This window comes from Leptodactylus fuscus, chromosome 5, assembly GCF_031893055.1.
Source record: "Leptodactylus fuscus isolate aLepFus1 chromosome 5, aLepFus1.hap2, whole genome shotgun sequence".
Taxonomy (NCBI): Eukaryota; Metazoa; Chordata; class Amphibia; order Anura; family Leptodactylidae; genus Leptodactylus; species Leptodactylus fuscus.
The window spans coordinates 208,341,513-208,369,423 of NC_134269.1; the positions used below are offsets into that span (position 1 = coordinate 208,341,513).

A 27,911-nucleotide genomic window follows, 5' to 3' on the forward strand; every position below is an offset into this window, starting at 1 on the left:
GTGTGCTGTATAGAGCAGGCGGTGTATGTAGCAGGGCTGTGTGTGCTGTATAGAGCAGGCGGTGTATGTAGCAGGGCTGTGTGTGCTGCATAACAGGCGGTACATCTGTGGCTTTGGTTCGCCTGCCGTTTTCTTTCAGTGGTCCCTCAATTTGTTGGAGATGGGCAGAGGACATAGTCTTCACTAGATCAGGCCCCTCTGAGGTGCTGATGCAGTTTGGTGATTTCCCAGAAACGGAGTGGACTCTGTGCATTAGCACTATATGGGCAAACTGTATTCAGAAATTTAGATCGTGAGGGACTGATGACAATATGTACACCTCGTAATGAATATTTATGTCAGCAAACCTTGCTAAAAAAAAGTCTGAATCATAACCTACATGTTCTTGTAGTAAACCCTGGGAAGGAGATAGGTCACGGCCTCTTCAATCAGCTGATCGGCAGGATCCCCAACAATCTGATATCGATGATCTATTCTAAGGATAGCTCATCATTATCATAAAGATCTAAGAAAACCCCTTTAAGAAGACGTCTTCTGCTCTGTTCCCTGGCTGCCATCTTTTTCTACTATCCCCGCAGACACAACGAACGACCTACAGAGACAAAAGATTATCCATCACCTCATATTACCGCCATGATTGCACTGGAACGAGACACTAGAGCAAATGGAAATGTGAACAGAGTTTAGCATGCTCTGGTGTAATACTAACATCTAGCCAGGAGGTGTCACTATTATTTTGGCTGGCTTTGCCTATACATATCTGCACTAATACTACTGAAGCTTATGGGATAAGGAGTTGTCTAAATGGCAGGGGTACGATTAGGGGAAGTTTCCAGCCTTTGGCTGCCTGACCACTTCCCACACTGGCAGCCGCCTCGTCTGACCTTCACAGTCATGTGCCCTAACATGGGCTGGTCAGCCACCAATGCGCCTCCAAAAATCCAACAGTCCTGGGGGAGCCTGGGACCAGGCCCATAAAGGGGTTGTCCAGAATCTGAAGATATTTGATACTGGTGATAGGTCATCAGTAGCAAAGCGGGTGGGGTCCAATAGTAGTTGGAAGTATATGGCTGCAGGCCTGCTCTATATACAGCTGATCGGTTTGGGGTCCAGGTGTCAGACCCCAACTGATCTGATATTGATGACCTATTCTGTGTATTGGTCATCCATAGCTAATAGCTTCAGATCCTGAACAACCCCTTTAAATACGGCGCCAATTCCATCCCAAGATCAGTATATAGTACCATGGGGTAGCAAGAAACATCTTCACCGTGGTGCAACTCAAGGGCGCAGTTAGGTTCCTCCCTTAAGGAGTAATGGCTCATTCACATGGGGGGCGGATTTTGGCCACGACTGTCGCGGATTCCCCTCAGCGAGCCGTGGAATCCGCCTGAAGAAAGGGCAGTTCGCTTCGTTTTTCCACTACCGGCAACATGCCGCTATCGGAAAAAAGAAGCTTGGCGGTCTCCATAGACCACCATTGTATGGAGGTGGATTTTGAGGCAAAATTCGCTGTCAAAATCCGTCTCCTTGCCCCCATGTGAACTAGCCCTTAGGCTATGCTCACGTTACTCCTTAGAAATTCCGTGTTCTTTTCCGCCGCCGCCGTATATTCAGCTGCAGTATTGCCACGACAGAATGTCATTGCAGGGCACTCATGGCCGCCTTGCTCCCAAGGGTCACCTGTTTTCACGGCTCTCCCATACAATAGCCACGAAAATGGGCAAAAATAGGATGTGGCAATGTATGTGTGACTCTTTGTTGCCGTCGTAGGTCGCCGTGTAGCCCTATTGCTTGTGTATAGTCACTGACTGACACTAACTATCCAGGTTGGAGCCTCCATATTACATTGTTGCACCTGGTGCAGTCAGGGTTGGCACGGCACAGAAATGTATCACTAGCCACAGACTGGCCACATCAATCTGGTCATGGCTTTCTGTCTGGGCAGCCTCCCCTCCCTGGCCGGCCCTCCACTCACTTTCATTGGAGGCTGATAAGTGTGTATGGTTCACCACATCCTCTTCCTGTCTCCTATTATCACATGAGGACAAACCTCCCACCTCATTCACTCTCACCCAGGGGGGAAACATGTCAGCCACCCCGGTCAGGTCCCCCACCCTGCAGAGGAGCAAGATGAAGAAGGACGAGTCCTTCCTGGGCAAACTGGGGGGCACCCTGGTCAGGAAGAAGAAAGCCAAAGAAGGTGAGAAGCGGGCATGGCGAGGGAGTCATTGTGTGTGGCAGGGAATGGGTTAAGGAATTTAGTGCTTTATGGTGGGCAAGAAAGAGTCACAAAGGCAACTGTGATTAACGGGCACAGGCAGGATAGGGTTGCAGGATGGGTGAATTTTGTTGAACGGGACTTACGGGCTGACTGTTATGTAGTGGGGTCAGATAGGAATGGGTTAAAGGGACTGACTTGCGAGAGACCGGACAGGAATGGGTTAAAGGGACCGACTTTGCGAGAGACCGGACAGGAATGGGTTAAAGGGACCGACTTTGCGAGAGACCGGACAGGAATGGGTTAAAGGGACCGACTTTGCGAGAGACCGGACAGGAATGGGTTAAAGGGACCGACTTTGCGAGAGACCGGACAGGAATGGGTTAAAGGGACCGACTTTGCGAGAGACCGGACAGGAATGGGTTAAAGGGACTGACTGTGGATTGGATATGGGGGGGGATGGGACAGGAATGAGTTATGCAGCGACAGGGTAGTCAGGTAGGAAGGTGTTAAATGCAGGCTAATGTTGGATCAGACAGGAATGGGTTAAAGGCAATGACTAATTTTAGGGTGGTCAGGAATGAGCGATGTGTTACAGGCAGGATTGGGTTTACTGACCCACCATTGGTTTCGGGGGTTCTAGCTGGTGTAGTGATTCTTGGGTTGGGGGTTCTCTTTATTTTGTGCAGTCAGAATAGAGTTAACCATGCATGTTGCTGCCTATATGGTATCTGTGTGAACACGACCTGAATCCTGTGATAAGCGGCGCCGAATGCGTGTGGCGTCCCCTTATCCGTCTGCAGTAAATATGCGCATTTATGGGGGTTTTCTGGGCATTCAGATTTAGCCATTCCCCCGAAAACTGAGTGTCTATGGTGATCTGTCACCTTTCACAGCCTGAAGTGGCTGACAACAGAGAACAATGGAGGAGCGGCTAGTTAGAGTATACTGGCAGATACGTCTGTAGTGTGAGATTCCTGTCAGCTCTGAGAACAGGAATGTGTCCCCTCTCGCAGCGTCCCCTCCTGTAGATTCCTTTGTTCGGTCCCTTCCTGTCCCATGTGTCATTCTTATCCCCTTCTATGACTGTACATGTGTCCTGCGTTCCGGAAGGCTCCGCGTATTAATTCTGCGCCGCGGCGTTTATTTCTAGATTCTTCTTTCCTGCAAGCAGGGCTTTTCAGGTGGAAACCGAGCGAAAACCTGTCAGACCCCATTAATAATATATGGGGGTCTGCGGGTGACTGCTTTTTAATCGGATTGGGTTCCCATTTTTTGGGCAGGTGTGAACCTAGCGTACCCCCATCCTGGGTCCATCTTGGGGAAAGAGTGCTGTTGGAAAAGAAAAGCGCTCTACCCCATCCCTGGTCCATCTTGCGATGGCCGCCTATCCCCATTTTGTGCCGAATACTCGCCCAAATGTATGTAACCGCTATTGTAGTGGTCCGTCTGTCCGTTGTTCTGGTCCTGCGATGAACCAGAACAACAGACAGGCGATCCCTACTGGTAAAATAAGTCCAGTTGTTATTTCTATCCAGTTTCGGGAAAGCTGAGGCCTAATGTCGTCCGGTTATCCATTTATTGCGTCCAAGGTTGTCCCAAGATGTCTGACAGCGGTGAACTCTCTTCTGAGAACGCGTACACGTGCCACGGGGTTAAGTGTGCACGTCTACGGGCGATCTGGAGGAATAACTGTCAGTCAGATCCCTATAGAAAGCGTGTATAGAACATTTTCATAAATGAGGCCTACTGGATTCAGTCAGACTGACCTGTAGTCTGTTATCATGGCAATGCATAGACTTACATAGGACCTGTGGACACAAAAAAAAATTACATTTTTATTAAAGGCTTATTGAAAAAATACATTAATACAATAAATAAAATACATACATGTTAAAAACAAAAAAATACGTAAAAAATTAAAATTATTATAAAAAGTAATACGTCTACTAGAGGCGCCGCAGCATATCCTTTAGGCAAGTGAGCCATGATAGGGGTTTTCTGACTAAACAAAAGGGGGCGCTAAACAAAAAAAATCACCATTTGCTAACATTGGCAATAAAAAATACCCTTCCCCCAAAAAAGTGCGTGGTGTCACATGTCTGTGCGGCGACACTAGGGTGCTATATTGACCTGCACAGTGTTTGTATGGAGGCAGCAGCACATGAAGGGTTACTAGTTGTCAGTGACTAGTGTGAGGAATGTCTGTCCTGGGGGCAGGGAGGGGAAAACCTAAAATGTTGGGTGGGTGAGCGGCATAAAGTGATTCACGAGAATGTGAGCGGTTTCTGGGTGTTTAGGCCTCATGCACGTTGCGATGTTACTGTACGGGTACATTAGATAGCCGCCAGCTGGACAGACGTTCCGCCAAGCCCCCATACGCGTGCACACTTGGCCGGGCTGAGCATGCATGTGTTCTCAATAGGACCAGGGGAACAAGTCTCTGCCAATACCTCTGATGGTGGCTAGAGATGAGCGAGTACTGTACGGATCAGCCGATCCGAACAGCACGCTCGCATAGAAATGAATGGATGTAGCCGGCACGCGGGGGGTTAAGCGGCCGGCCGCCGTCAAAGCGGAAGTACCAGGTGCATCCATTCGTTTCTATGGAGCGTGCTGTTCAGATCGGCTGATCCGAACAGTACTCGCTCATCTCTAATGGCGGCTTATCTGCCCTGAGAGCAAAAGGATCGGGCATGTCAAAACCCATATGACCGATCCTGATCTCCCCGACATTGTAGAATGGAGGCTCCTCACATGTTATAGGGTCAGTAGGTCGCCATCTTTTAGGTGTTAGCGCCCCTTTAAAAAAAAATTAAATAAAATTGTATATTTTTGCCCGGTTTGGTCTGTGGCTGTGATATGACGGTATCTGCAGGAAGCAGTATGGCGGCATTATTTGCTTTGTCACTTTGGTCGGGTTTTGCTGTAGAAATACTGGAGTTTGCCTCATACTTCGGTGGTCTCGCCCTGCGGACAGATCGGCTCCACAAAAAGTAAGCTACTTTGTCAGAATTCTGTCATCGGGGGTGGGTTTGGCATTTTTGGGACCCCAAGGAAAGTCATGGCTGGGGCCCGGCACAGTATACTGCCCCTTAGTGTGACTGCTGGTCGGTGTTGGATCCTCCCAAATCTCTGGGGCCCCTGGCAATGGCTTGGGTTATTAGGCAGGTAATGAAACCGAAATTTTCTCTCTATTGTCAGATCCAATGGAATGGCTTGTGGAAAGCAGCACAGAGTATTTCAGAAATGTGCTTATCTTGTAGGAGACTATGACCTGCCCACACATGTGAGGTTAATGCAAAGGGATAGGGTCGTGTGGGAGGTTTCAAATTTAAGGAAGTAGAAGATGGGACCCAGCAGCGCAGAGTATTTCAGGAGAGGAGTGCATCGGTCTTGATGCAGTAAGGTGTCCACTTGCGATGAAGGCAGAGATATGACATGGGGAAGGGATATGACGACGGGTGGGCGAGAGCACGTTGATGGTGCCAAGAAGCATTATCACAGCAGCACAGAGGATTTCAGGGCAGTTTGCTAATCTTGTGGGAGGCGAGGACTATGAGGCCCAGGCGGCATGTGACTGTACAGTGCCATGATATGAGGAGGGGAATAGATACAATGTCATAGCAGCACAAAGTATTTAAGGAGGACTGTATGAGTATATCGTAGATGCCAGAGACTAGTCCATGTTGCCGACGATGGAAGTCACGGACAGAGAGAGTGGAAGAATTGGAATCCCATAGCAGCACAAAGTATTTCAGGGTGCAATTTCTTTATCATACATTTCTGATCATGGCACTGGCGCCCCCCGCTGTGCCTAGGGTGGATTGCAGGGAGCAGCAGACGCCCATTCTTGTGGGTCACCAGTCATCATCTATGAGTCACCCCTGAGGGCGCGGGCCCGCTGTATGGAGAAGTGACTAACCACAGAGTTATTGGTGTGCAAGCCTGAGGCACTGGCCTCCTAATTACATCATGGAAGTCAGATTTGCATATTCTTCCCATGATCCTTTGCACAGCGGAGCGCTCATGGCTTAATAATTGGTGGTCTCTCCCTATGGAGTGACGATATCCCCTCAACCACAGAGTAGTAATAAGGGCCCACCCTGCAGGCTGCAGCCATTGCTCTCTGTTATCAGCCTTTCAAGGTCGTTTATTAACATGACTGGTGTTGGTGACCCCCCCCCCCCCCCCCGACCCTAAATATCTGACCACTCCTAGGACTCGCCTCCATCTTGTAAGGGGCTAAAATACGCCGATGACCCTTCTTCTGCGGGGCCAAGTGTAGGGGAATTTTATATTTGCAATTTATTTATTGCCTAAGCACATCCCATTTGTTTTTAGAATTGGGTAACTTTTTCCTATGTCCCACCCATTTGTATAATATCTGCCCCCCCCCAAACCCACCGCCCCTATAAATACACTACACAACAGTCAGCTAAATAAAAATGTAGAGCCCGACCCCATGTACGATCCCCGCACCAGACCCCTCCATCTTCTCACACCCCAAACTTACATCTTCTTCCTGTTTATAGACCCCATACCATATATCCCAGTATGTAGACCCCAGACTATTTTCAGACCCCAGGCCATACCCCTTGCCTCTGTTTGCAGAGTCCAGACCAACTCTTGCAGTATATAGACCCCAGACCAGAATCCTCCAGTGTGCGGACCACAGACCCCCTTCCACTCTGTTTACAGACCCCAGACCAGATTCTTCCCCTAGTTACAGGCCCCATGCCATATATCCCAGTATGTAGACCCCAGACCAGATCTCTTACCCCCTTCCCCATTTACAAACCTGAGACCAGATCTCCTAGTATACAGACCCCAGATCAGAACCCTTCTGTGTGTGGACCCCTTGCCCTTGTTTTCAAATCTGACCCCCTCCCTGTATACACATCAGACCACTCATTTGGGCCCTCGTCTCATTGGTTTCGCACATGATGTCCTGACTCTGAAGTCTCCTCGACATTGTAGGGGGATGCCTAATAGAGACTTGAGGCTATTGTTAGCCCCCCGGCTGCTAAAGCATCCCATCAATATCCTTTATCTACACACTTACCAATTGACGGTGGCATCTAAGGGGTTAAATGAGATAATCAATGGCCGCCATGTCCTATTGATGCTGCAGGCAACTCTCGGGACACCGCACCATTGCTGTGCCCTACCTGTACGGCATACTGGTCCAATGCAGAGAAATCCATAGACTGGGGGTTGAATACTTTTGCAATGCTCTTGTATACAGTGAGTCTGCGGTGTAGTGAGCAGTATCTGCAAGTAGCTATATCCAGCAGCCCGGGTGCAGACATCTCCGTCCTGCGCTGATCATACTGCATACAGCTGGCACCGCTCCTGGCCCACTCCTCCAGGGACTCCGCACCACTTCCCTCCTGCAGCCATTCAGTACTCCGCCACAGCCTGCTCAGCCCCATAGCCCCTCGTCCCATGTCATTAGACGCCCCCGGAGACGGCTCCTCTTTTACTGCCAGGGTCCGCACCTGTCCAGACCCCTCCAAACTGACCAGCGCCTGTCAGGGACGCCTCGTCACCCTGTCAGAAATAACCCAGCTCTACGCCCTTTGCTGCTCCTTGTCTTCCACATTGCTGACCCCGATCTGAGACCACCATGTCTGGGCTGCTGTGCAGGAAACGCAAGAAGGAGGCCGCCGGGGCCGGAGACAAAGGGGAAAGGACAGGTTTGGAGGATTTGGGGGAGATGAGGCTTGGTTATGGTGGGAGGATGGTATTTTGGCTGGAGGGTAATGGTACAATTGGGGAAGGGGGGGGGGATAGCCCTATAAGACAGCATGCCATAAAACTGACGGTACAAGGGGAGAGTATAGGTGCCATATTACGATATGGGTCTATAATATGGCCCTGTGCAGGGTATAGGTGCCATATTATAATATAGGACTGTACAGAGTATATAGGTGCCATATATAGGACTGTGCAGAGTATAGGTGCCATATTATAATATAGGACTGTGCAGGGTATAGGTGCCATATTATAATATGGACAAGATCCCCTCCTATAGGAATCTATATAAACCTCTACCATCCCCCATCTCAAAGCCACCACCACCAAATTGACAGAGCAGATGCGTCGGTGCTGAGCGTATTGCTAACGGACATCCCCTTTAAGTTGTTTGTTTTTTGTTTTTTCTTCCAGTGAGTGAACTCCAGGATGAAGGCAGAAATGCAATCAATGCCCCAATGTCCCCCAGCACCATCGACATCCACCCGGAGGACACCCTGCTCGGTACAGTATATAGCACTTATAGCTTATTTATAGGGGTTTTCCAGGACTTACCTGTCCTTAGGATTGGTCATCAATTGAAGGTCAGTGGGCTCCGGCACCTGCTTAGGAATGCTGCGGTCATTGGGATGAATTTTCCGTTTTGTGCCGGACAACCCCTTTAATAATCCTAAACCCCTTTAAGGCACACTTACTATATAACTTTCCTAACATGGATGTCTCGGTAAGCTGCGGCTTCTTCTCTGAGCTGATGACTTCTTATTCTTCGGTCGCATAGCATAGCGGTAGCTCAGTCCCATTCAAGTGAATGGGGCTGAGCTGCAATATCAAGCGCAGTCACTATGCAATGTATGGCGCAGTGAAGAGACTGCTGCTGATCTATGGAGGTCTTAGATGTCAGACCCCCACCCATCCTAAGGTCATCAATATATAAACCTTGGAAACCCCTTTTTTAAAGGGGTGGTCAATGCATGTCATAGAAAGGACCTGGGGCGGCCTGATACTAAAAGGGATTGTTTTGTCACAGACAATCCCTTTAATTGACATGTGACCATATCGTAATAGCTGTATATGTGATTGCTGTAAAGCTGTGGCTCAGTTTCTGGCATTTTTCCAATGTTGTGTGGCTCCCGTCACGTCTTTACCATTACCGATCATGTGACTGCGTTACAGTGTGTCAGTTCTGTCTACTACAATCTAAATAACTGAGACACAAAGTAAGGTAAGGTTTCATTGCAAGATCACATGTATATGCAAAAAAATACACGGCCTGAAACCACATGACCGAAAACGGCTTTTAATTCGGCAGGGCTTATGCCTTGTGACTGCCATAAAGACGCTAGTTATATCTCACATTAGTTTATACTTTTACCCCCCCCTAGTGGCCGAGTTTAACACAACACGATGCGTTCTGTTCTTTAACCCCTTCCTCCCACATCCAGTTTTCGTTTTTGTCTCCCTACCACCCATAACTTTTTAGAGCCATATAAGGGCTTACTATTTGCGAGATAAATTGTACTTTGTCATGGTATCCTATAATATTCAGTGCAATGTACTGGGATGCTGGAAATAATTTCAGAATGGGGCGGAATTCGAGAAAATTCTGCATTTGTGCGGTTTTATTACAGGTTTCGTTTTTACGGCCAAAATGACATGTCGCCTGTATCCTATGGGTCGGTATGATTCCAGGGATACCAAATCTATTTAGATTTTTTTAAATGTTTTACCTCTTTAAAAAATTCAAAACTTCTATAGACTTCTATTGTAAACGGACACTTCTTGTGTATGGACTACAATCACTTAGACAAGAGGCACAGGCACTTTAGTGAAGTCTATTGTAAATTCTCTTCACCTTCACTACAGATTGAGCGCCTCTGTACGTTCCCTTCATTGTTGACCGGGCACAGCGCCATACTTTTGGTAGTGGTGGTGCTTGGTATTACAGCACATTCCTATTCACTTCAGTCAAGTGGTCGCGGGGTTTTATTTTTTCACTTCCTTATTTCTTTGTATTCCTTACTGTTACATATAATACATCTTCTTTATATAGCGCCGACATATTCCGCAGCACTAGGGTTAAAATGAGACCAACAGGCCAACAAATCAATTCACGCCATGGGACTGAGGGCCCTGCTCACAAGAGCTTACAATCTATGAGGGGGTGGGGGTGGCATGTTACTGATATATTCCAGTGTAGGGCTGAGTGACTTCAGGGTCACTTGATGTCTATGACTATTTTCCAAGACGTCTTGTGTCCTCGTCCTTCCTGTTGTATCTCATTGTGTGAGCGGACATGGCCGTTGCGATGTCTCTGACTGATTCTCTGTTTTATGGACGCACAGAGGAGAACGAGGAGCGGACTATGATCGACCCCAACTCCAAAGAAGAGGCAAAGTTTAAGGAACTTATAAAGGTGAGAGCGATACATTATATATAGCTACCCTATATGTCAGCGAGGCCATGCCCCGGCCTGAAGTCTATTGCAGCTGGCGTACAAACTGATGTAGATTTCGGTCACATGCATGGCCTGGCGAAGGATGCGCCTTGTCATAAATGGGGCAAATCCTCCGCCAGCCAAAGTATTGTCAAGACTGGTGTACAATATGCGGGTCTTGAAAAGGGCCCCACCTGCACCCCCTTCCTATTCTGCAGTACCACAGATAACCTGTCTACAGATGTGGCGCTGTTTCTGAAGAAAGCAGTCATATGCTTCTGACTGGGTAACATCTTCATGTCATGTCATTTGCCCTCAGAAATTAAGATAATCAAATGTTTAGTCATACTTGTCCATTGGGTGGCAGTGTTACTGTTGTTAGTACTGGGGTGGTAAAATGTTTAACATGAGACACAGCGCCATCTATTCTGTAGTGGCCGTGCCTGGTACTACATATAACTCTGCAGTGCCATTCACTTGAATGTGATGGAGTGTCAGTAAGCTGCAGTACCATGCACAACCACTATAGATGTATGGCACTGTGCTTGGTAAACAGTAAAGAGACTACAACGCTCATACCTTTGGTGGGTGGGTGGGGGTGCCAAATTTGTATGCCACCATCCATGACTGATTCTGCATGTACAGGTCCTGATAGACTGGATCAATGAGGTCCTTGTGGAGGAGCGGATCATCGTGAAGAACCTGGAGGAAGATTTTTACGATGGACAAGTTTTGCAGAAGCTTCTAGGTAACTAATATTGTAAACGTCCTGTAGGCTCTGCATTAGCTTTACAGCAGCAGGGTGTACGCTTTATGGCCGCTGCAATGAATAGAGTAAAACTGTGCCCAGGGAGAAAGGACGTCTCTGTAATATAGATAATCACTAGGGGCAATTGTCTGACCACAGCCAGTAAATAAAAAAATAGAAAACCTAATGATACTCAGTGGTAATTATATCACATATATAATAATACTGTCATTCTGTGCCTGCTTTATAGTAATACTGCCATTATATTCCTACTAATATAGTAATACTGCCATTCTGTGTTATATACTAATACTGCCCTTCTGTGCCTTCTATATACTAATACTGCCCTTCTGTGCCTATTATATAGTGATACTGCCATTCTGTGCCTACTCTATAGTAATACTGCCATTCTGTGTAATATACTAATACTGCCCTTCTGTGCCTATTATATAGTAATACTGCCCTTCTGTGCCTTCTATATAGTAATACTGCCCTTCTGTGCCTATTATATAGTAATACTGCCCTTCTGTGCCTGCTATATACTAATACTGCCATTCTGTGCCTACTATACAGTATAGTAATACTGCCATTCTGTGTAATATACTAATACTGCACTTCTGTGCCTTCTATATAGTAATACTGCCATTCTGTGTAATATACTAATACTGCACTTCTGTGCCTTCTATATAGTAATACTGCCCTTCTGTGCCTTCTATATAGTAATACTGCCCTTCTGTGCCTTCTATATAGTAATACTGCCCTTCTGTGCCTACTATACAGTATAGTAATACTGCCATTCTGTGTTATATACTAATACTGCCCTTCTGTGCCTATTATATAGTAATACTGCCCTTCTGTGCCTTCTATATAGTAATACTACCCTTCTGTGCCTACCATATAGTAATACTGCCATTCTGTGCCTACTATACAGTATAGTAATACTGCCATTCTGTGTTATATACTAATACTGCCCTTCTGTGCCTACTATATAGTAATACTACCCTTCTGTGCCTACTATACAGTATAGTAATACTGCCATTCTGTGTTATATACTAATACTGCCCTTCTGTGCCTATTATATAGTAATACTGCCCTTCTGTGCCTTCTATATAGTAATACTACCCTTCTGTGCCTACCATATAGTAATACTGCCATTCTGTGCCTACTATACAGTATAGTAATACTGCCATTCTGTGTTATATACTAATACTGCCCTTCTGTGCCTATTATATAGTAATACTGCCCTTCTGTGCCTTCTATATAGTAATACTGCCCTTCTGTGCCTACTATATAGTAATACTACCCTTCTGTGCCTACCATATAGTAATACTGCCATTCTGTGCCTACTATACAGTATAGTAATACTGCCATTCTGTGTTATATACTAATACTGCACTTCTGTGCCTTCTATATAGTAATACTGCCCTTCTGTGCCTTCTATATAGTAATACTGCCCTTCTGTGCCTACTATATAGTAATACTGCCCTTCTGTGCCTACTATATAGTAATACTGCCATTCTATGCCTACTATATAGTAATACTGCCACGCTGTGCCTATTATATAGTAATACTGCTACGCTATGCCTCCTTGTACAGTAACAATGCCATACAGTTGCCTAATATTAGCACTATAAAGTGCCGCCACTACCGTTCATTGCGGTTATATTGTACAGTGCCTAAATAAATACGTAGTGCTTAAGTAATACCGACCTATAGGGACTATATAATGGCTCTGTACATAATGTAACGCTATAACTATGTTAAGCTGACTATACACATTAACAGGTTGTTATCTGACCGCTATCTCATCCAGCTCTCTCATACACCAGCATTGCCTATGTGCTGAAACGGGAGAGGGGACAAAGCTGCGACTAGTCAACCCTAGAAAAAATCCAACTGACCCATCCTTGTTACCCCTGACCCCTGCCGTCAGGACATACACATTAGATGATCAGGAAGTCCTTCCAAAGTCCCGCCTTCAAACATGGTAGACTCTGCAGGGGGAGGCGCCAAACTTGGCCTTGGACTCAGTTGCCTCGGGCGCCGGGCTCAGATATTCTATGGCGCCCAGACGCCTCGTGCAGCCTCACAGGCGCTAAGGCCGGCCCAGGTTATAATGGCGCACTGATCTAGTTGCCACGAGTTGCGGATTGGCTGATACACGAGCCCTATAGTGCGGTTTTTATTTTATTACATATATCTTTTGGAGACTTGACCTTTGCTTGCTATTAAAACCCCCCCGAATATCTTATTTTATTGGCGTGTTCTCTCCTCCAGAAGCCGTAATGAATTCCATTGACCCGTCTCGCACACCTGGGATTTCATGATCTTGTAGGATGGGACAGAATTATAGCTTTTAATTATGTTCCTCCTTTTGTTCTGCCCTCTTAAAGGTTAAGTCCAAATTAAATTATTCTTAAATCCGCAGAAGTCACCGTGGCGCTTTATAAATCCGTATGGAGTTTAGCCGAGTAACATAATGAATGTTGGAGAGAAAAGTAATTTCTCCTTGATTGGTCATTTGCATAGGCTTGTTAAAGGAGAAGTTTAACTTAGACAATCCCTTTTAGCTAGAAGGGCCACCTGACCGCTGATCACAGGGTTCCCTGTTACTGCAATAAGAGCTCTGACCTATGGGAAAACTCAGCAGCCAGGTATTCAATTTTTCTGCAGCACCCCCAGAGGCAAAGTGAGGCATTACACCCTTCCAATTGAAACGAATGGCCATTCTCTATGAGGTATGGACATGCCGGGTCCTCCAGAGCAAAAGATGCTCTTTGTCGCAGTCTGTGGACTGTAAGATGACCTGTTTCCACTTTTACCCCCAAATGTGACTCAAAAGCTTTCAAATTGTAAAGTAAAATGATGGTTTTGTCTTTTTTTTACAGAGAAGTTGGCTGACCGCAAACTGAACGTTGCAGAGGTGACTCAGTCGGAGATTGGACAGAAACAGAAGCTTCAGACCATCCTGGATGATATACAGGAATTTCTGAGACCGCAGGGATGGACGATACGATGGAACGTCGATTGTGAGTGACAGTGTTCAGTTCTCCTGCAGCGCCACCATGGGTGAAATGAAGAATTACACAGTGTCCATTCGAATCAATGGGTTGTCTGTGTAATACAAGACAGGATTGGTCCTCCAGAAAGGGAGACACTCTTTGTAGCTGCTCTCCACTATGGTCCTGAGATGAGCATCCTGAAAAGAGCGCCCCCTCTAAGAACTGATGATTGCCTAATAGGGTGTATGACCATGGCTGCCCACTGGCCACAGGATTTTCTGTGGCTCCTGAGGCAAGCAGACTTGTAGGAATACGGCAGAGGTCAATATCCACCATAATACGTTACTTTTCTGGTTGGTAGAAGTGGGGCTTAGTCAGGAGGTCAGAGTCTCTTATTACATAGGAAAGGGGGGGATGCTCCTGCTGCAGCCAGTTGCTGTACAGTCACACTTTTCATGGGAATGTATAACAGGACAGAATCAGAGATTACATTGTGACTATTTTCTACATGTATGTATTATAGAAGTATTACTGTAAATTGGCATCTAATTCTATATTATAATGTAGCTGTCCAATAATCCAGTCTGTATTTTTGGTTTGCAGCAATTCACGGGAAGAACCTGGTCGCCATTTTGCACCTTCTAGTAGCACTGGCCATGCATTTCCGAGCTCCTATTCGACTCCCTGAGCATGTGTCTGTGCAGGTGGTGGTCGTGAAGGTAAGAAGGAATGACACGTGTCAGCTCCATGATAAGAGAAAATGGGTGTCACATAGCGGAGGCCGTAGACAAGGTGGGTGGCTGATAAAGAGTGATCCTGAGCAGACTCCCACGGCGTATGGATAGGGTGTATGATAGTAATATTCCTACTGTCTACAGCCACCACTAGAGGGCACTTACTGCATGCAGTTTATACATTGTCCTTGGCACAGTATGTTCCTAAGCTCCCTCTAGTGGCGGCTCTAGGTAGTCAGATTTTTATCATTTCGATTTGCCTATGCAGGGGATTTGGTGTTCTGTATTGCAACTATTATGAATAAATACGATTATAATAACTTCAGTTGGGGGGAAAAGAGTATTTTGCTTGGCATGTTGCTACCTATTAATAACCCTGTTGAGGTGAATCAGGTGAAAAGAACTTTTTATCAGGACTTTCTGTGAGCTATTTAATATTCTTTTTGAAGGGAAACTGGTAAAAAGAGCATTTTTCCATGGCCTATTAAAACTTAATGACATTCCTATCGAAGTGAACCGGGCAAAAAGAGAATTGCGACCAATATTCTAATTGAACGGGTGCAGGAAAAAGAGCATTTTTTTAAAAAAATCTGCAACCTATTAATATCCTTACTGAGGTGAACAAGGCGAAAAGAGCATTTTTCAGGGCATATTGCAACCTATTAATATCCTTACTGAGGTGAACAAGGCGAAAAGAGCATTTTTCAGGGCATATTGCAACCTATTAATATCCTTACTGAGGTGAACAAGGCGAAAAGAGCATTTTTCAGGGCATATTGCAACCTATTAATATCCTTACTGAGATGAACAAGGCGAAAAGAGCATTTTTCCAAGTCATGTTGCAATCTATTTTTTTTTTTTTTTTGATGGTACCAATTAAGACCCTATATAAAGATATAAGCAATATTATAATTTCACTGTACTTGGGTAATGCTCTTAAGTGACCACTAGGTAGCAGCAGAGGTCAACACAAAAATCTCCACTTTTTGATTTTCCTTGGAAGGAGAATGCTCGGTCCAATCACGCGGCTCGTTCGATCAGTCCTCCAATAATTCCCGCGGTTAAATTGCTTTTTAGAATTGGTTTTCAATTGGAAATGCTCCGCGGTTTCTGCCTCTCAATTGTTTTCTCGCCGGTCATAGTCTATTCACAGATTCATTACTTTCCCAAGGAGATCCCAGCGCAGAATAGTAAATCAAAATGTCGGAGTCAGATCTTCGCAGTCAATTATAGCGAGGGCGAAAATGACTGGCGACAGGTCAAAGGCAGAGGGAGAAACCCTGCAAACAGCTCCTTGTATCTCAGCTTCCTGGATAGGTTAGGTTTACGTAGTGCTAGGATAGGTGGCGAGGGTCTGATCGGTGGGGGTCTGACAGCCGGGATCCCCCACCAATCACAACAGTGGGGACCCCTTGTTGCTCATTTAAATGGGACTATGTGGGGCCTCGGCCTTAAAGGGATTACTAGGATTAGAAAAACATGAAAAGAAACCACTCCGCACTTGTCCGCAGGCCGAGTCTGGTATTGCACTCATCCAGTGTAGCCTTTTTGAAGTGACTAGGGTAGAGCTGCAATACCCCATACGACCTGTGACCAGGTGTGACGCTGTTTCTGGAAGAGAGCAGCCATTTTTTATTCTTTTTAATCGTTTATGGGGATTGTGACATCAAAACTGGCCTATTTTTTAAACTGTGTTTAAGGCCTAAGAGTGTTTTTATTTTTAATTTTCCATAACATTTTTTATATTTTTAAAAAGAAGTTTATTCTGCAGTTTTCACTCTGGCCACTAAGCCTAATAATAGACTATCACTTGCCAATTCTGTATGATTTTTTTTTATATATATATATATATATATATATATATTTTTTGCATCGTTCGCCTCATTTACAACACAGATAGGTCAGTGGTGTTATCTTCTATTGTAATCCTATCCTTACATCCACGACCAGCAACAGATAATGTCATGGCTTATCTACTCCCCCTCCCTGCACAGAACGTGCCTAGAATACTATCCCATAGATCCCAATGAGTCGGCTCCAGACTATTGTTGTCTATGGCCATGACTGTGCTGTAAAGCAGATCACCAAATGCTGTTAACAGAGCAGACAAGAAGCTCAAACAAGATGGCCGCCCCCATAATCACAGACAGAAAATAGAATAAGAAGTCTACAATCAGAAAAATAAAAACGGATTAGAGAAAAGTGACTGATTTCAATATCTGGTTTTAAGAAATAAATTGGCGACACATTCCCTTTAAGAAAGCGTCTCGTGGATTTTTTCTTCTGTATAATGTATGGTATCGCGTTGTGATCTTCATTGGGTGATAAAACTCTACTGAATTTCCTGTCTTTGTGTTTCAGAAGCGAGAAGGTCTCCTACAGACCAACCATGTGACTGAGGAACTGACGACCACGACAGAGTATGTAATGGGAGCTGAGCTGCAGTACCAGCACTTGGCCACTATACACAGTGTGGCGCTATCTGCTTCTGGCTCTATGCAGTGTATAGTATGGGCATCAGAAGTGGCCCCAAAGAGCTAACGCTATGTTCACATCGGAGGCCCCCAGGAACGGACAAAGGGACCACTAAAATAGTGAACACCAACGAAGCTCCTGGGGCCCCTTTAACTATAAATGGCGTCTGTCGGACGTCCAGTGATTTTAGACTGACTGACACCCGGCGCAGATGTGAACCCAGCCTAATGTGTAAGGGGGCTGCCCCCTACTGCTCAGTAATTTGTGGTGCATGAACCCTTTAATTGAAGTCAATGAGGTTGAGCTGCAATACCACCTATGACCTGTGGGCAGATGTGGCGCTGTTTTTGGAAGAAAGCAGCTATGTTTTTCCAACTCTGTACATCCCCTTTAACCGGGCGTGTATTGAGCGGCGTGTATAGTGTATTGTAGCCGCCGCGCTCTTCCTCTCATGTATTCGGCCTGCTTTGTCTTTACATACAACAAGTAAGCCTTGCCGTGACTGACAGCCTGAAAATTGTGGCGTGATCTGAGAGCGCGGACTCACTGAGACATGACTAAAATATAATTGCTTTATAACTAATCTCCAGCCAGCCGAGGCTCCGTAATGATGAGCGGCTGATCCTCAGGTGTGAACTGCGCACGACAGTCACAGGTTGCTGCTGCCGACTTCTATTATTACATAGACATTACTGCCTGCCCTAAAGTTATGGCCCTGATGTCTGCCCTCAGTATGATAGCAACCGGGGCTAGACACACGGAACCTACGGTATTATATACACTGCTTACCCATGTGTGGTGGATCCAGGATATGAGGGCGAGAAGCTGAACTATATAGGTTATATGATGGAGAGAAGCTGAGCTCTGGGATATATAGGGTTATATGATAGAGGAGAGAAGCTGAGCTCTGTGATATATAGGGTTATATGATGGAGAGAAGCTGAGCTCTGTGATATATAGGTTATATGATAGAAGAGAGAAGCTGAGCTCTGTGATATATAGGGTTATATGATAGAGGAGAGAAGCTGAGCTCTGTGATATATAGGGTTATATGATGGAGAGAAGCTGAGCTCTGTGATATATAGGTTATATGATAGAAGAGAGAAGCTGAGCTCTGTGATATATAGGGTTATATGATAGAGGGAGAGAAGCTGAGCTCTGTGATATATAAGGTTATATGATAGAGGAGAGAAGCTGAGCTCTGTGATATATAGGGTTATATGATAGAGGGAGAGAAGCTGAGCTCTGTGATATATAGGGTTATATGATAGAGGAGAGAAGCTGAGCTCTGTGATATATAGGGTTATATGATAGAGGGAGAGAAGCTGAGCTCTGTGATATATAGGGTTATATGATAGAGGAGAGAAGCTGAGCTCTGTGATATATAGGGTTATAGGATAGAGGAGAGAAGCTGAGCTCTGTGATATATAGGGTTATATGATAGAGGGAGAGAAGCTGAGCTCTGTGATATATAGGGTTATAGGATAGAGGAGAGAAGCTGAGCTCTGTGATATATATAGGATTGTATGATAGAGGAGAGAAGCTGAGTTCTGTGATATATAGGGTTATAGGATAGAGGAGAGAAGCTGAGCTTTGTGATATATAGGATTATATGATAGAGGAGAGAAACTGAGCTCTGTGATATATAGGGTTATATGATAGAGGAGAGAAGCTGAGCTCTGTGATATATAGGGTTATAGGATAGAGGAGAGAAGCTGAGCTCTGTGATATATAGGGTTATATGATAGAGGGAGAGAAGCTGAGCTCTGTGATATATAGGGTTATAGGATAGAGGAGAGAAGCTGAGCTCTGTGATATATATAGGATTGTATGATAGAGGAGAGAAGCTGAGTTCTGTGATATATAGGGTTATAGGATAGAGGAGAGAAGCTGAGCTCTGTGATATATATAGGATTGTATGATAGAGGAGAGAAGCTGAGTTCTGTGATATATAGGGTTATAGGATAGAGGAGAGAAGCTGAGCTTTGTGATATATAGGATTATATGATAGAGGAGAGAAACTGAGCTCTGTGATATATAGGGTTATATGATAGAGGAGAGAAGCTGAGCTCTGTGATATATAGGGTTATAGGATAGAGGAGAGAAGCTGAGCTCTGTGATATATAGGGTTATATGATAGAGGGAGAGAAGCTGAGCTCTGTGATATATAGGGTTATAGGATAGAGGAGAGAAGCTGAGCTCTGTGATATATATAGGATTGTATGATAGAGGAGAGAAGCTGAGTTCTGTGATATATAGGGTTATAGGATAGAGGAGAGAAGCTGAGCTTTGTGATATATAGGATTATATGATAGAGGAGAGAAACTGAGCTCTGTGATATATAGGTTATATGATAGAGGAGAGAAGCTGAGCTGTGTGATATATAGGGTTATATGATAAAGGAGAGAAGCTGAGCTCTGTGATATATAGGTTATATGATAGAAGAGAGAAGCTGAGCTCTGTGATATATAGGGTTATATGATAGAGGAGAGAAGCTGAGCTCTGTAATATATAGGTTATATGATAGAAGAGAGAAGCTGAGCTCTGTGATATATAGGTTATATGATAGAGGAGAGAAGCTGAGCTCTGTGATATATAGGGTTATAGGATAGAGGCGAGAAGCTGAGCTCTGTGATATATAGGGTTATATGATAGAGGAGAGAAGCTGAGCTCTGTAATATATAGGTTATATGATAGAAGAGAGAAGCTGAGCTCTGTGATATATAGGGTTATATGATACAGGGAGAGAAGCTGAGCTCTGTGATATATAGGTTATATGATAGAGGAGAGAAGCTGAGCTCTGTGATATATAGGGTTATAGGATAGAGGCGAGAAGCTGAGCTCTGTGATATATAGGGTTATATGATAGAGGAGAGAAGCTGAGCTCTGTAATATATAGGTTATATGATAGAAGAGAGAAGCTGAGCTCTGTGATATATAGGGTTATATGATAGAGGAGAGAAGCTGAGCTCTGTGATATATAGGGTTATATGATAGAGGGAGAGAAGCTGAGCTCTGTGATATATAGGTTATATGATAGAAGAGAGAAGCTGAGCCGTTCTTGCCTTTTTTCATTTATCTTTTTTATTTGAGTTTTTAATTTTTTTCTTTTTCCTTTTTCTATAGGATGATGATGGGAAAATTTGGTGAGTTTTCTGTGTATTTTTATTTGTGAATTACAATGGACTTAATTATTTGGCTCTCCTGGTGTGGAGACACTACTACACTGTCAGGGCATGCTGGGAGTTGTAGTTCTATAACAGCTCATTGGAATATTGCTCTTTTCCCTCCTTCCAGAGCGGGACGCCTTTGACACCCTCTTTGACCACGCTCCTGATAAGCTCAGTGTTGTTAAGAAGGTAAATACTTTATCGTTCCGACTCTGAGACTTTGTTTCCTCTGATGAGATCATGAACAGTTTGATGATGTCATCACTTAATTTGCAGTCGCTGATCACCTTTGTTAATAAACACCTCAACAAGCTGAACCTGGAGGTCACGGAGCTGGAGACGCAGGTGAGGGCTTCACCTTTATTTGAGGTGCAGTACCAGGCATGGTCTATAGTGCAGAGTGGCGCTGTTTCAAGTAAACCGTTACGTTTTTGATTAGAAAATGCCGATTTTGACAAATTTTGACAAAAACATATATAAAATCATGTTCTGATATATACCCTGTAATTTTGCCCACAGTTTGCAGATGGTGTTTACTTAGTCCTCCTTATGGGTCTTCTGGAGAACTATTTTGTCCCCCTACACAACTTCTTCCTGACCCCAGAAGGCTTTGATCAGAAGGTGAGCAGTGTATAGAAGAAACTTACTGTATCATTGTATAATCTTTAGTTGCTAACTTCTGATTTGTAGCCCAGAGCTGGAGGTTACTGCCACCAGAACCAGCATATCACCCCGGCCCTGCAGATAGATAGGTTAGTGTCACCAGAACCAGCATATCACCCCAGCACTGCAGATAGATAGGTTAGTGTCACCAGAACCAGCATATCACCCCAGCCCTGCAGATAGATAGGTTACTGCCACCAGAACCAGCATATCACCCCAGCCCTGCAGATAGATAGGTTACTGCCACCAGAACCAGCATATCACCCCGGCCCTGCAGATAGATAGGTTAGTGTCACCAGAACCAGCATATCACCCCAGCCCTGCAGATAGATAGGTTAGTGTCACCAGAACCAGCATATCACCCCAGTCCTGCAGATAGATAGGTTACTGCCACCAGAACCAGCATATCACCCCAGCCCTGCAGATAGATAGGTTACTGCCACCAGAACCAGCATATCACCCCAGCCCTGCAGATAGGTAGGTTACTGCCACCAGAACCAGCATATCACCCCAGCCCTGCAGATAGATAGGTTAGTGTCACCAGAACCAGCATATCACCCCAGCCCTGCAGATAGATAGGTTACTGCCACCAGAACCAGCATATCACCCCAGCCCTGCAGATAGGTAGGTTACTGCCACCAGAACCAGCATATCACCCCAGCCCTGCAGATAGGTAGGTTACTGCCACCAGAACCAGCATATCACCCCAGCCCTGCAGATAGATAGGTTAGTGTCACCAGAACCAGCATATCACCCCAGCCCTGCAGATAGATAGGTTACTGCCACCAGAACCAGCATATCACCCCAGCCCTGCAGATAGGTAGGTTACTGCCACCAGAACCAGCATATCACCCCAGCCCTGCAGATAGATAGGTTACTGTCACCAGAACCAGCATATCACCCCAGCCCTGCAGATAGATAGGTTACTGCCACCAGAGCCAGCATATCACCCCAGCCCTGCAGATAGATAGGTTAGTGTCACCAGACCCCAGCATATCACCCCAGCCCTGCAGATAGATAGGTTACTGCCACCAGAACCAGCATATCACCCCAGCCCTGCAGATAGGTAGGTTACTGCCACCAGAACCAGCATATCACCCCAGCCCTGCAGATAGATAGGTTACTGTCACCAGAACCAGCATATCACCCCAGCCCTGCAGATAGATAGGTTACTGCCACCAGAACCAGCATATCACCCCAGCCCTGCAGATAGATAGGTTAGTGTCACCAGAACCAGCATATCACCCCAGCCCTGCAGATAGATAGGTTACTGCCACCAGAACCAGCATATCACCCCAGCCCTGCAGATAGGTAGGTTACTGCCACCAGAACCAGCATATCACCCCAGCCCTGCAGATAGATAGGTTACTGTCACCAGAACCAGCATATCACCCCAGCCCTGCAGATAGATAGGTTACTGCCACCAGAACCAGCATATCACCCCAGCCCTGCAGATAGATAGGTTAGTGTCACCAGACCCCAGCATATCACCCCAGCCCTGCAGATAGATAGGTTAGTGTCACCAGAACCAGCATATCACCCCAGCCCTGCAGATAGATAGGTTAGTGTCACCAGAACCAGCATATCACCCCAGCCCTGCAGATAGATAGGTTACTGCCACCAGAACCAGCATATCACCCCAGCCCTGCAGATAGATAGGTTACTGCCACCAGAACCAGCATATCACCCCAGCCCTGCAGATAGATAGGTTAGTGTCACCAGACCCAGCATATCACCCCAGCCCTGCAGATAGATAGGTTAGTGTCACCAGACACAGCATCAAAACCACTGATTCACAAGGGGAAAACCGCATTAGATTCAGGTGACCCTAACCTATGTATCTGTGGGGTAAAATCCAGGGTTTTGGTGACACTACCTTTAACACTGATGTTTGGGCCAGGATAGGGGTAAGGTGACCTCCACCATTGAGCTTTGTGTTTGTTGGTGTAATTTACAGAGTTAAAGGTAATGAAAGGTGGGTTGTCGAGAAATTGCCCGCAATTACCTGTAAAACGTTCTGTACCAAGAGGCCAATTTTCTCGACTTCACATTTTCGCGTCATTTGAAAACACTTATAAAAAATGTAAAACAAATTATAGATGTAAATGAAATATTTGCCGGTAACCGCGGCTCGGAGCTTAGAATTGCGCATCAAACTTTCGTACATCAGAGGGTGACATTTTAATTTGTCAGAGGTGACATTCAGCGTGTGACTACCTAATCAGCACTTCACGCTACGTGCCAGGCGAGGGGGCTGCGTGTCGGGGGCGGGCAGGAAAATAACATGTTTATCTGTAATTAAGGCCAATTTTGAAAGTTTTTTTTCCGAGTTCTGCAATTTTATTTTGTATTATTTTGGCCTGTGTTCTACATAGAAAAGAATCAGTCTGAAGCCTCATTTCTTCAAATGCTATGTTGCGACGTCCCTCAGTTACGCCTCCTGGACATCTGGGCGTTACCATTTCTCTTGCCAAAAGGGGGGTATCTTTACACACCATGACCCTGTCCATTCAGGGCCGGCAGCATGAAAGAAAACGCTATTGACAAAGGGAACCATAAGTTTCAATTGAGTTATGCGTTTCCAGTAGGAATAACAGAGGACCGTTCGAATGTATAGGTTTTTCAGAAGTTTTTATGAACCCAATTCACTTCTATGGATTCGACTGAGTGTGCAGCAATCTTAGTCGGACCTGCAGAAGTCGTTGGCGGGGTGGTCACACATAAGAGCCCTCACTCCATTGTTTCCCGATCCCTAAAGGCTCCAGTGGACGTCTCCTTAGAGATTAGACTCGAGATTCCCGTCTTGATAGAAAAGTCTGTAGGATGTAGAGGAGGGCTGCCCGGGGGGGACAAAGGCGAGGGGTCACATCATGTTCACCATATGCACCGTATCTCACTACAGGTCCACAACGTTGCCTTTTCCTTTGAGTTGATGCAAGATGGAGGTCTCAAGCAGCCAAAAGCAAGGCCAGAAGGTATGGATGTCTTACCAATGGGATTATTAAAGGGATCCTATCATTAAAACTCAATTTTTTCTGCCTACCATGTAGGAATAGCCTTAAGAAGGCCTATTCTTCTCCTACCTTTAGAGGTCTTCTCTGCGCGGCCGTTCGGTATATAATCCAGTTTTCGTCAGTATGCAAATGAGTTCTCTCGCAGCACTGGGGGCGGTTGCCAGCACTCAAACAACACTGGGGCCGTCCCCAATCCTGTGAGAGAACTTTCCAGCGCCGCCTCCATCTTCTTCAGGAACGGGCTCTCTGTGTGTCTTCTTCCGGAGCTGGGTTCAAACTTCTAGGCCTCGGACAGAGCCGACTGCGCATGCCCACAGGCCACAAGAAAATGTCCGCTTACTTACTGTGTAAGAGGGCATGCGCAGTTGGCTCGGCCCAAGGCCTAGAAGTTTGACCACCTGCGCTGGAAGAAGACGTGTGAAGAGCCCGTTCCTGAAGAAGATGGAGGCGGTGCTGGAGAGAGTTCTCTCGCAGCATTGGGGACTCCCCCAGTGCTGTTTGAGCGCTGGTGACCGCCCCCAGTGCTGCGAGAGAACTCATTTGCATACTGATGAAAACCGTGATTTCTACCGAACAGCAGCGCGGAGAAGACACCTAAAGGTAGGAGAAGAATAGCCTTTCTTAAGGCTATTCCTACGTGTGATCGACAAACAATTTGATTTTAATGGTAGAATCCCATATTCTGGATTACTGGATGCAGAGGTGTGACTTGATGCAAAATCTGTAACAAGGGCTTGTCCAAGATTAAAAAAACATGGCTGCCTTCTTCCAAAAACAGCGCCATCTTTGTCCATGGATTGTATGTGGTATTGCTGTCCAGATCTATTTAATAAAAATGCTGCAATACCAGACCCAACCTTTGAGCAACTGTGGCGCTGTTTCTATAAAAAAAAAAACAAAAAAAAAAAACATTCATTTTCTTTATTTAATCCGGTCACTTTAAGCATTGCATTATCTTATAGTAAAACCTGTAAAGAGCGCAATGTAATCCGCCCCGTCTTGGTGTCTCGGTATTCTGTCCCTGTTCTGGCGTCATCTCATTAAATTTGGGTTATTATTCTGATTTTTCAGGTTGCCCTGAGGTGGCGAGGATTATAAATCAATGTGATAATGGACTCCGCTCCTCACAACAAAGCCTGACAATTCCATTTCCATTCTCCCTTGAGAGGCTGAAACGCTAAATTTTACAACAATCTGATTGGTTCAATCTGTTGTCAGGGTTACATAAATATTCCCGCTATAACCTTGGCCTTCTCCAAGTTTGTCAGCAAACCTCAGATGACGTAGTTTTATTACAGCAGTCTTCTCATTAAAGGGATTGTCCTCTTAGGGCCTTTCTTTAAGATCAGCTGATCGACACTTCAGGGAAAGACAGGCCAGGCCATGGCCAACCGTTTTCCCTGCAGCGGCCACTACAGGAGAGAGATGGTATTACATGACATCAGTTCACAAGAATAACAATCCTTGTAATAAAGGATGTCTAGAGCCCCTTTTATGTCATCCATATACCGTAATTGGTATATGGACAGGAGTCATGAAGACCATGGCGCAGGTTTTTTATTTATTTATTTTTTAAACCGGCCTAAAACCGATATGGTTTTAGTTGTCCCTTAGCAACCAATTACAACACCACTTTCATTTTGTTTTCCGCCCCTGAAAAATGAAAGCTGAATTTTGATTGGTTGCTATGAACAACTAAAACCATATTAAAAATTTGCCCCAGCCTCTAATTTTTTTTAAATTTTTTTTTTTTTTGTAATTTGACCCCAACTTTAAATGATCACCTGCTTTTAGTCAAACTTAGAGAACCTTTCACCAACTCCACCTCTCTGCATCCTTTAATAGTCACCGCTCCACTAATTCCAGCGCAGTTGGAATTTTTTCTCTAGCCCCCACCGTTCCTGAGCAATCGCTCTGTTCAGCACCCAGTATGCTAATTAGGCTCTCTACAGTCGGATAGGCAGTCCTGGCCTGGAGTAGATGGTCTTAGACCCGCCCACTGATAGTAGAAGTCCTGATGAGTCTATTGGATGCTGAGGGGAACAAGACAAATTGCTCAGGAATGGTGGGGGCTAGAGAAAAAATTCCAGCTGCACCAGAATCAGTGAAGCGGCGCCTATTGAAACATGGAAGGGGTTGGGGTTGACCAAGGTGGGTTAAAAATCCTCTGTAATAGTATAAACAAATATAATGATCTTTTGTAAGCTATATTTTTTTTAGAGAAATTTTTCTCCACTCTTGTGGGTTTTTCATCCCCTTCCCTCCTAAGTGGTTTACACTTACCTGCTAAGTCAGTCTGTGTCTCCGAAGACAGACTGAATTATCAGATTACATGGTCCTATAGAAGTCTATTAAGAGGAGAGGAGGAGCCTGTGAGACAGGAGGAGGAGAGACACTGGTAAACCAAGGCTGCTGGAGCTAATTGTAAGTTTTCTATCTTACCCCAAGTGATCTTTTCCACAAGGATTCTGAATTATTGAGCGTTAGGGAGCAGAACCTCTTGTTTTCTCAATGTGCTGTCATTGGACAACATTAACCACTTTGCAATGCTTAACGTCACCTGTAGAGGCGCTGCAGGGAAATTAAAATACATTTATTTTCCTTTTATTTACAGACATAGTAAATCTGGATTTGAAGTCCACGATGAGAGTGTTATACAACCTGTTCACAAAGTACAAGAACATTGAATGAGACGCCGGCCGTAGAACGTCCAAAAGCCACTTGCCTGCTGTTTTTTGGGGGGATTTTTTTGTTAATAGGTCTAAATTTTTCACTGTGGGTTTTCCTTCACTGGATTTTTTCCAGATTTATAGATATCACATACTTTAACACTATAGTCTAATGCCAGGCCCAAATCCTGAGAATTGCCAATTTTGTTGAGAAACTTTTTGTATATACGGTAGTTTTTTTTTCTTTTTCAGTTGTTACTGCTTTATGGCGTGCTGGGAACTATATGCCTAAACTATATGTGTAAGGGTTAATGAGATGTCCATGACCGACATCTCCAGGGGCTTCAAGGCTCTTCAAATCTTGCTGGACAATGTCTCCTGAAATTTTTGACTATATACTGTATAAGAAAATGGCCGCTACTCGAGTCTGATGGGTCTTGTAGAAGTTTTCATTGCAGGTCTGCACCTTATTCCAGTCGGCTCGAGTTCTGCACTATTAGGATTCTGAGAGCCTAAAGCCAAAGAGACATTCAGGTCAGATGAATGTCCGTGACGGCTGAATAATTGATCGACCGTCTTAATATTACTTAGTAACATCTGCGGGTAGTGCTGAGTCTTCCTGTCCGACATAAATTTCCTTTTCTTCGTCATGGTGAGCGTAAGCTAGTGTCCTCATTGTGACAAGTGACTACTCCAACGCCACTAGGCCGAATACTTCATTGTGGCATCTTGTAATGTCACGCCCAGGCAGCTGTATCCAAATATGAGGTCATAGTGTCCACTGGAAGCCAGAATGAACAATGGCGGTTTACACTGAGAGTCTAATATATTGCTATGTAAAGTGTATGGTTACCTGAATGTCATCTTACAATTATGTAGAAGTAATCTAATTTACATCCTGTATTATACTCCAGAGCTGCACTCACTATTCTGCTGGTACAGTCACTGTGTACATACATTACTTATCCTGTATTATACTCCAGAGCTGCGCTCACTATTCTGCTGGTACAGTCACTGTGTACAT

General features: G+C 45.1%; 1 protein-coding gene across 2 annotated transcripts; it reads left to right on the forward strand.

Moving 5' to 3' along the window:
• The first annotated feature begins 2,039 nt into the window (after positions 1-2,039).
• Positions 2,040-27,911, forward strand: PARVB (parvin beta). 2 transcript variants are annotated; one of them, XM_075275117.1, is made up of 13 exons: positions 2,040-2,203; positions 8,393-8,482; positions 10,321-10,391; positions 11,058-11,160; positions 14,049-14,189; positions 14,766-14,881; positions 17,258-17,316; positions 20,498-20,517; positions 20,669-20,730; positions 20,818-20,886; positions 21,061-21,162; positions 24,107-24,179; positions 26,833-27,911. In XM_075275117.1, the coding sequence occupies exons 1-13, from the start codon at positions 2,089-2,091 to the stop codon at positions 26,907-26,909; spliced, it is 1,098 nt and encodes a 365-aa protein (XP_075131218.1). In that variant the 5' UTR covers positions 2,040-2,088; the 3' UTR covers positions 26,910-27,911. The 2 variants fall into 2 exon arrangements, with proteins under 2 accessions (XP_075131218.1, XP_075131219.1); XM_075275118.1 differs by lacking the exon at positions 2,040-2,203 and adding an exon at positions 7,626-7,920 and having other exon boundaries at positions 26,833-27,907.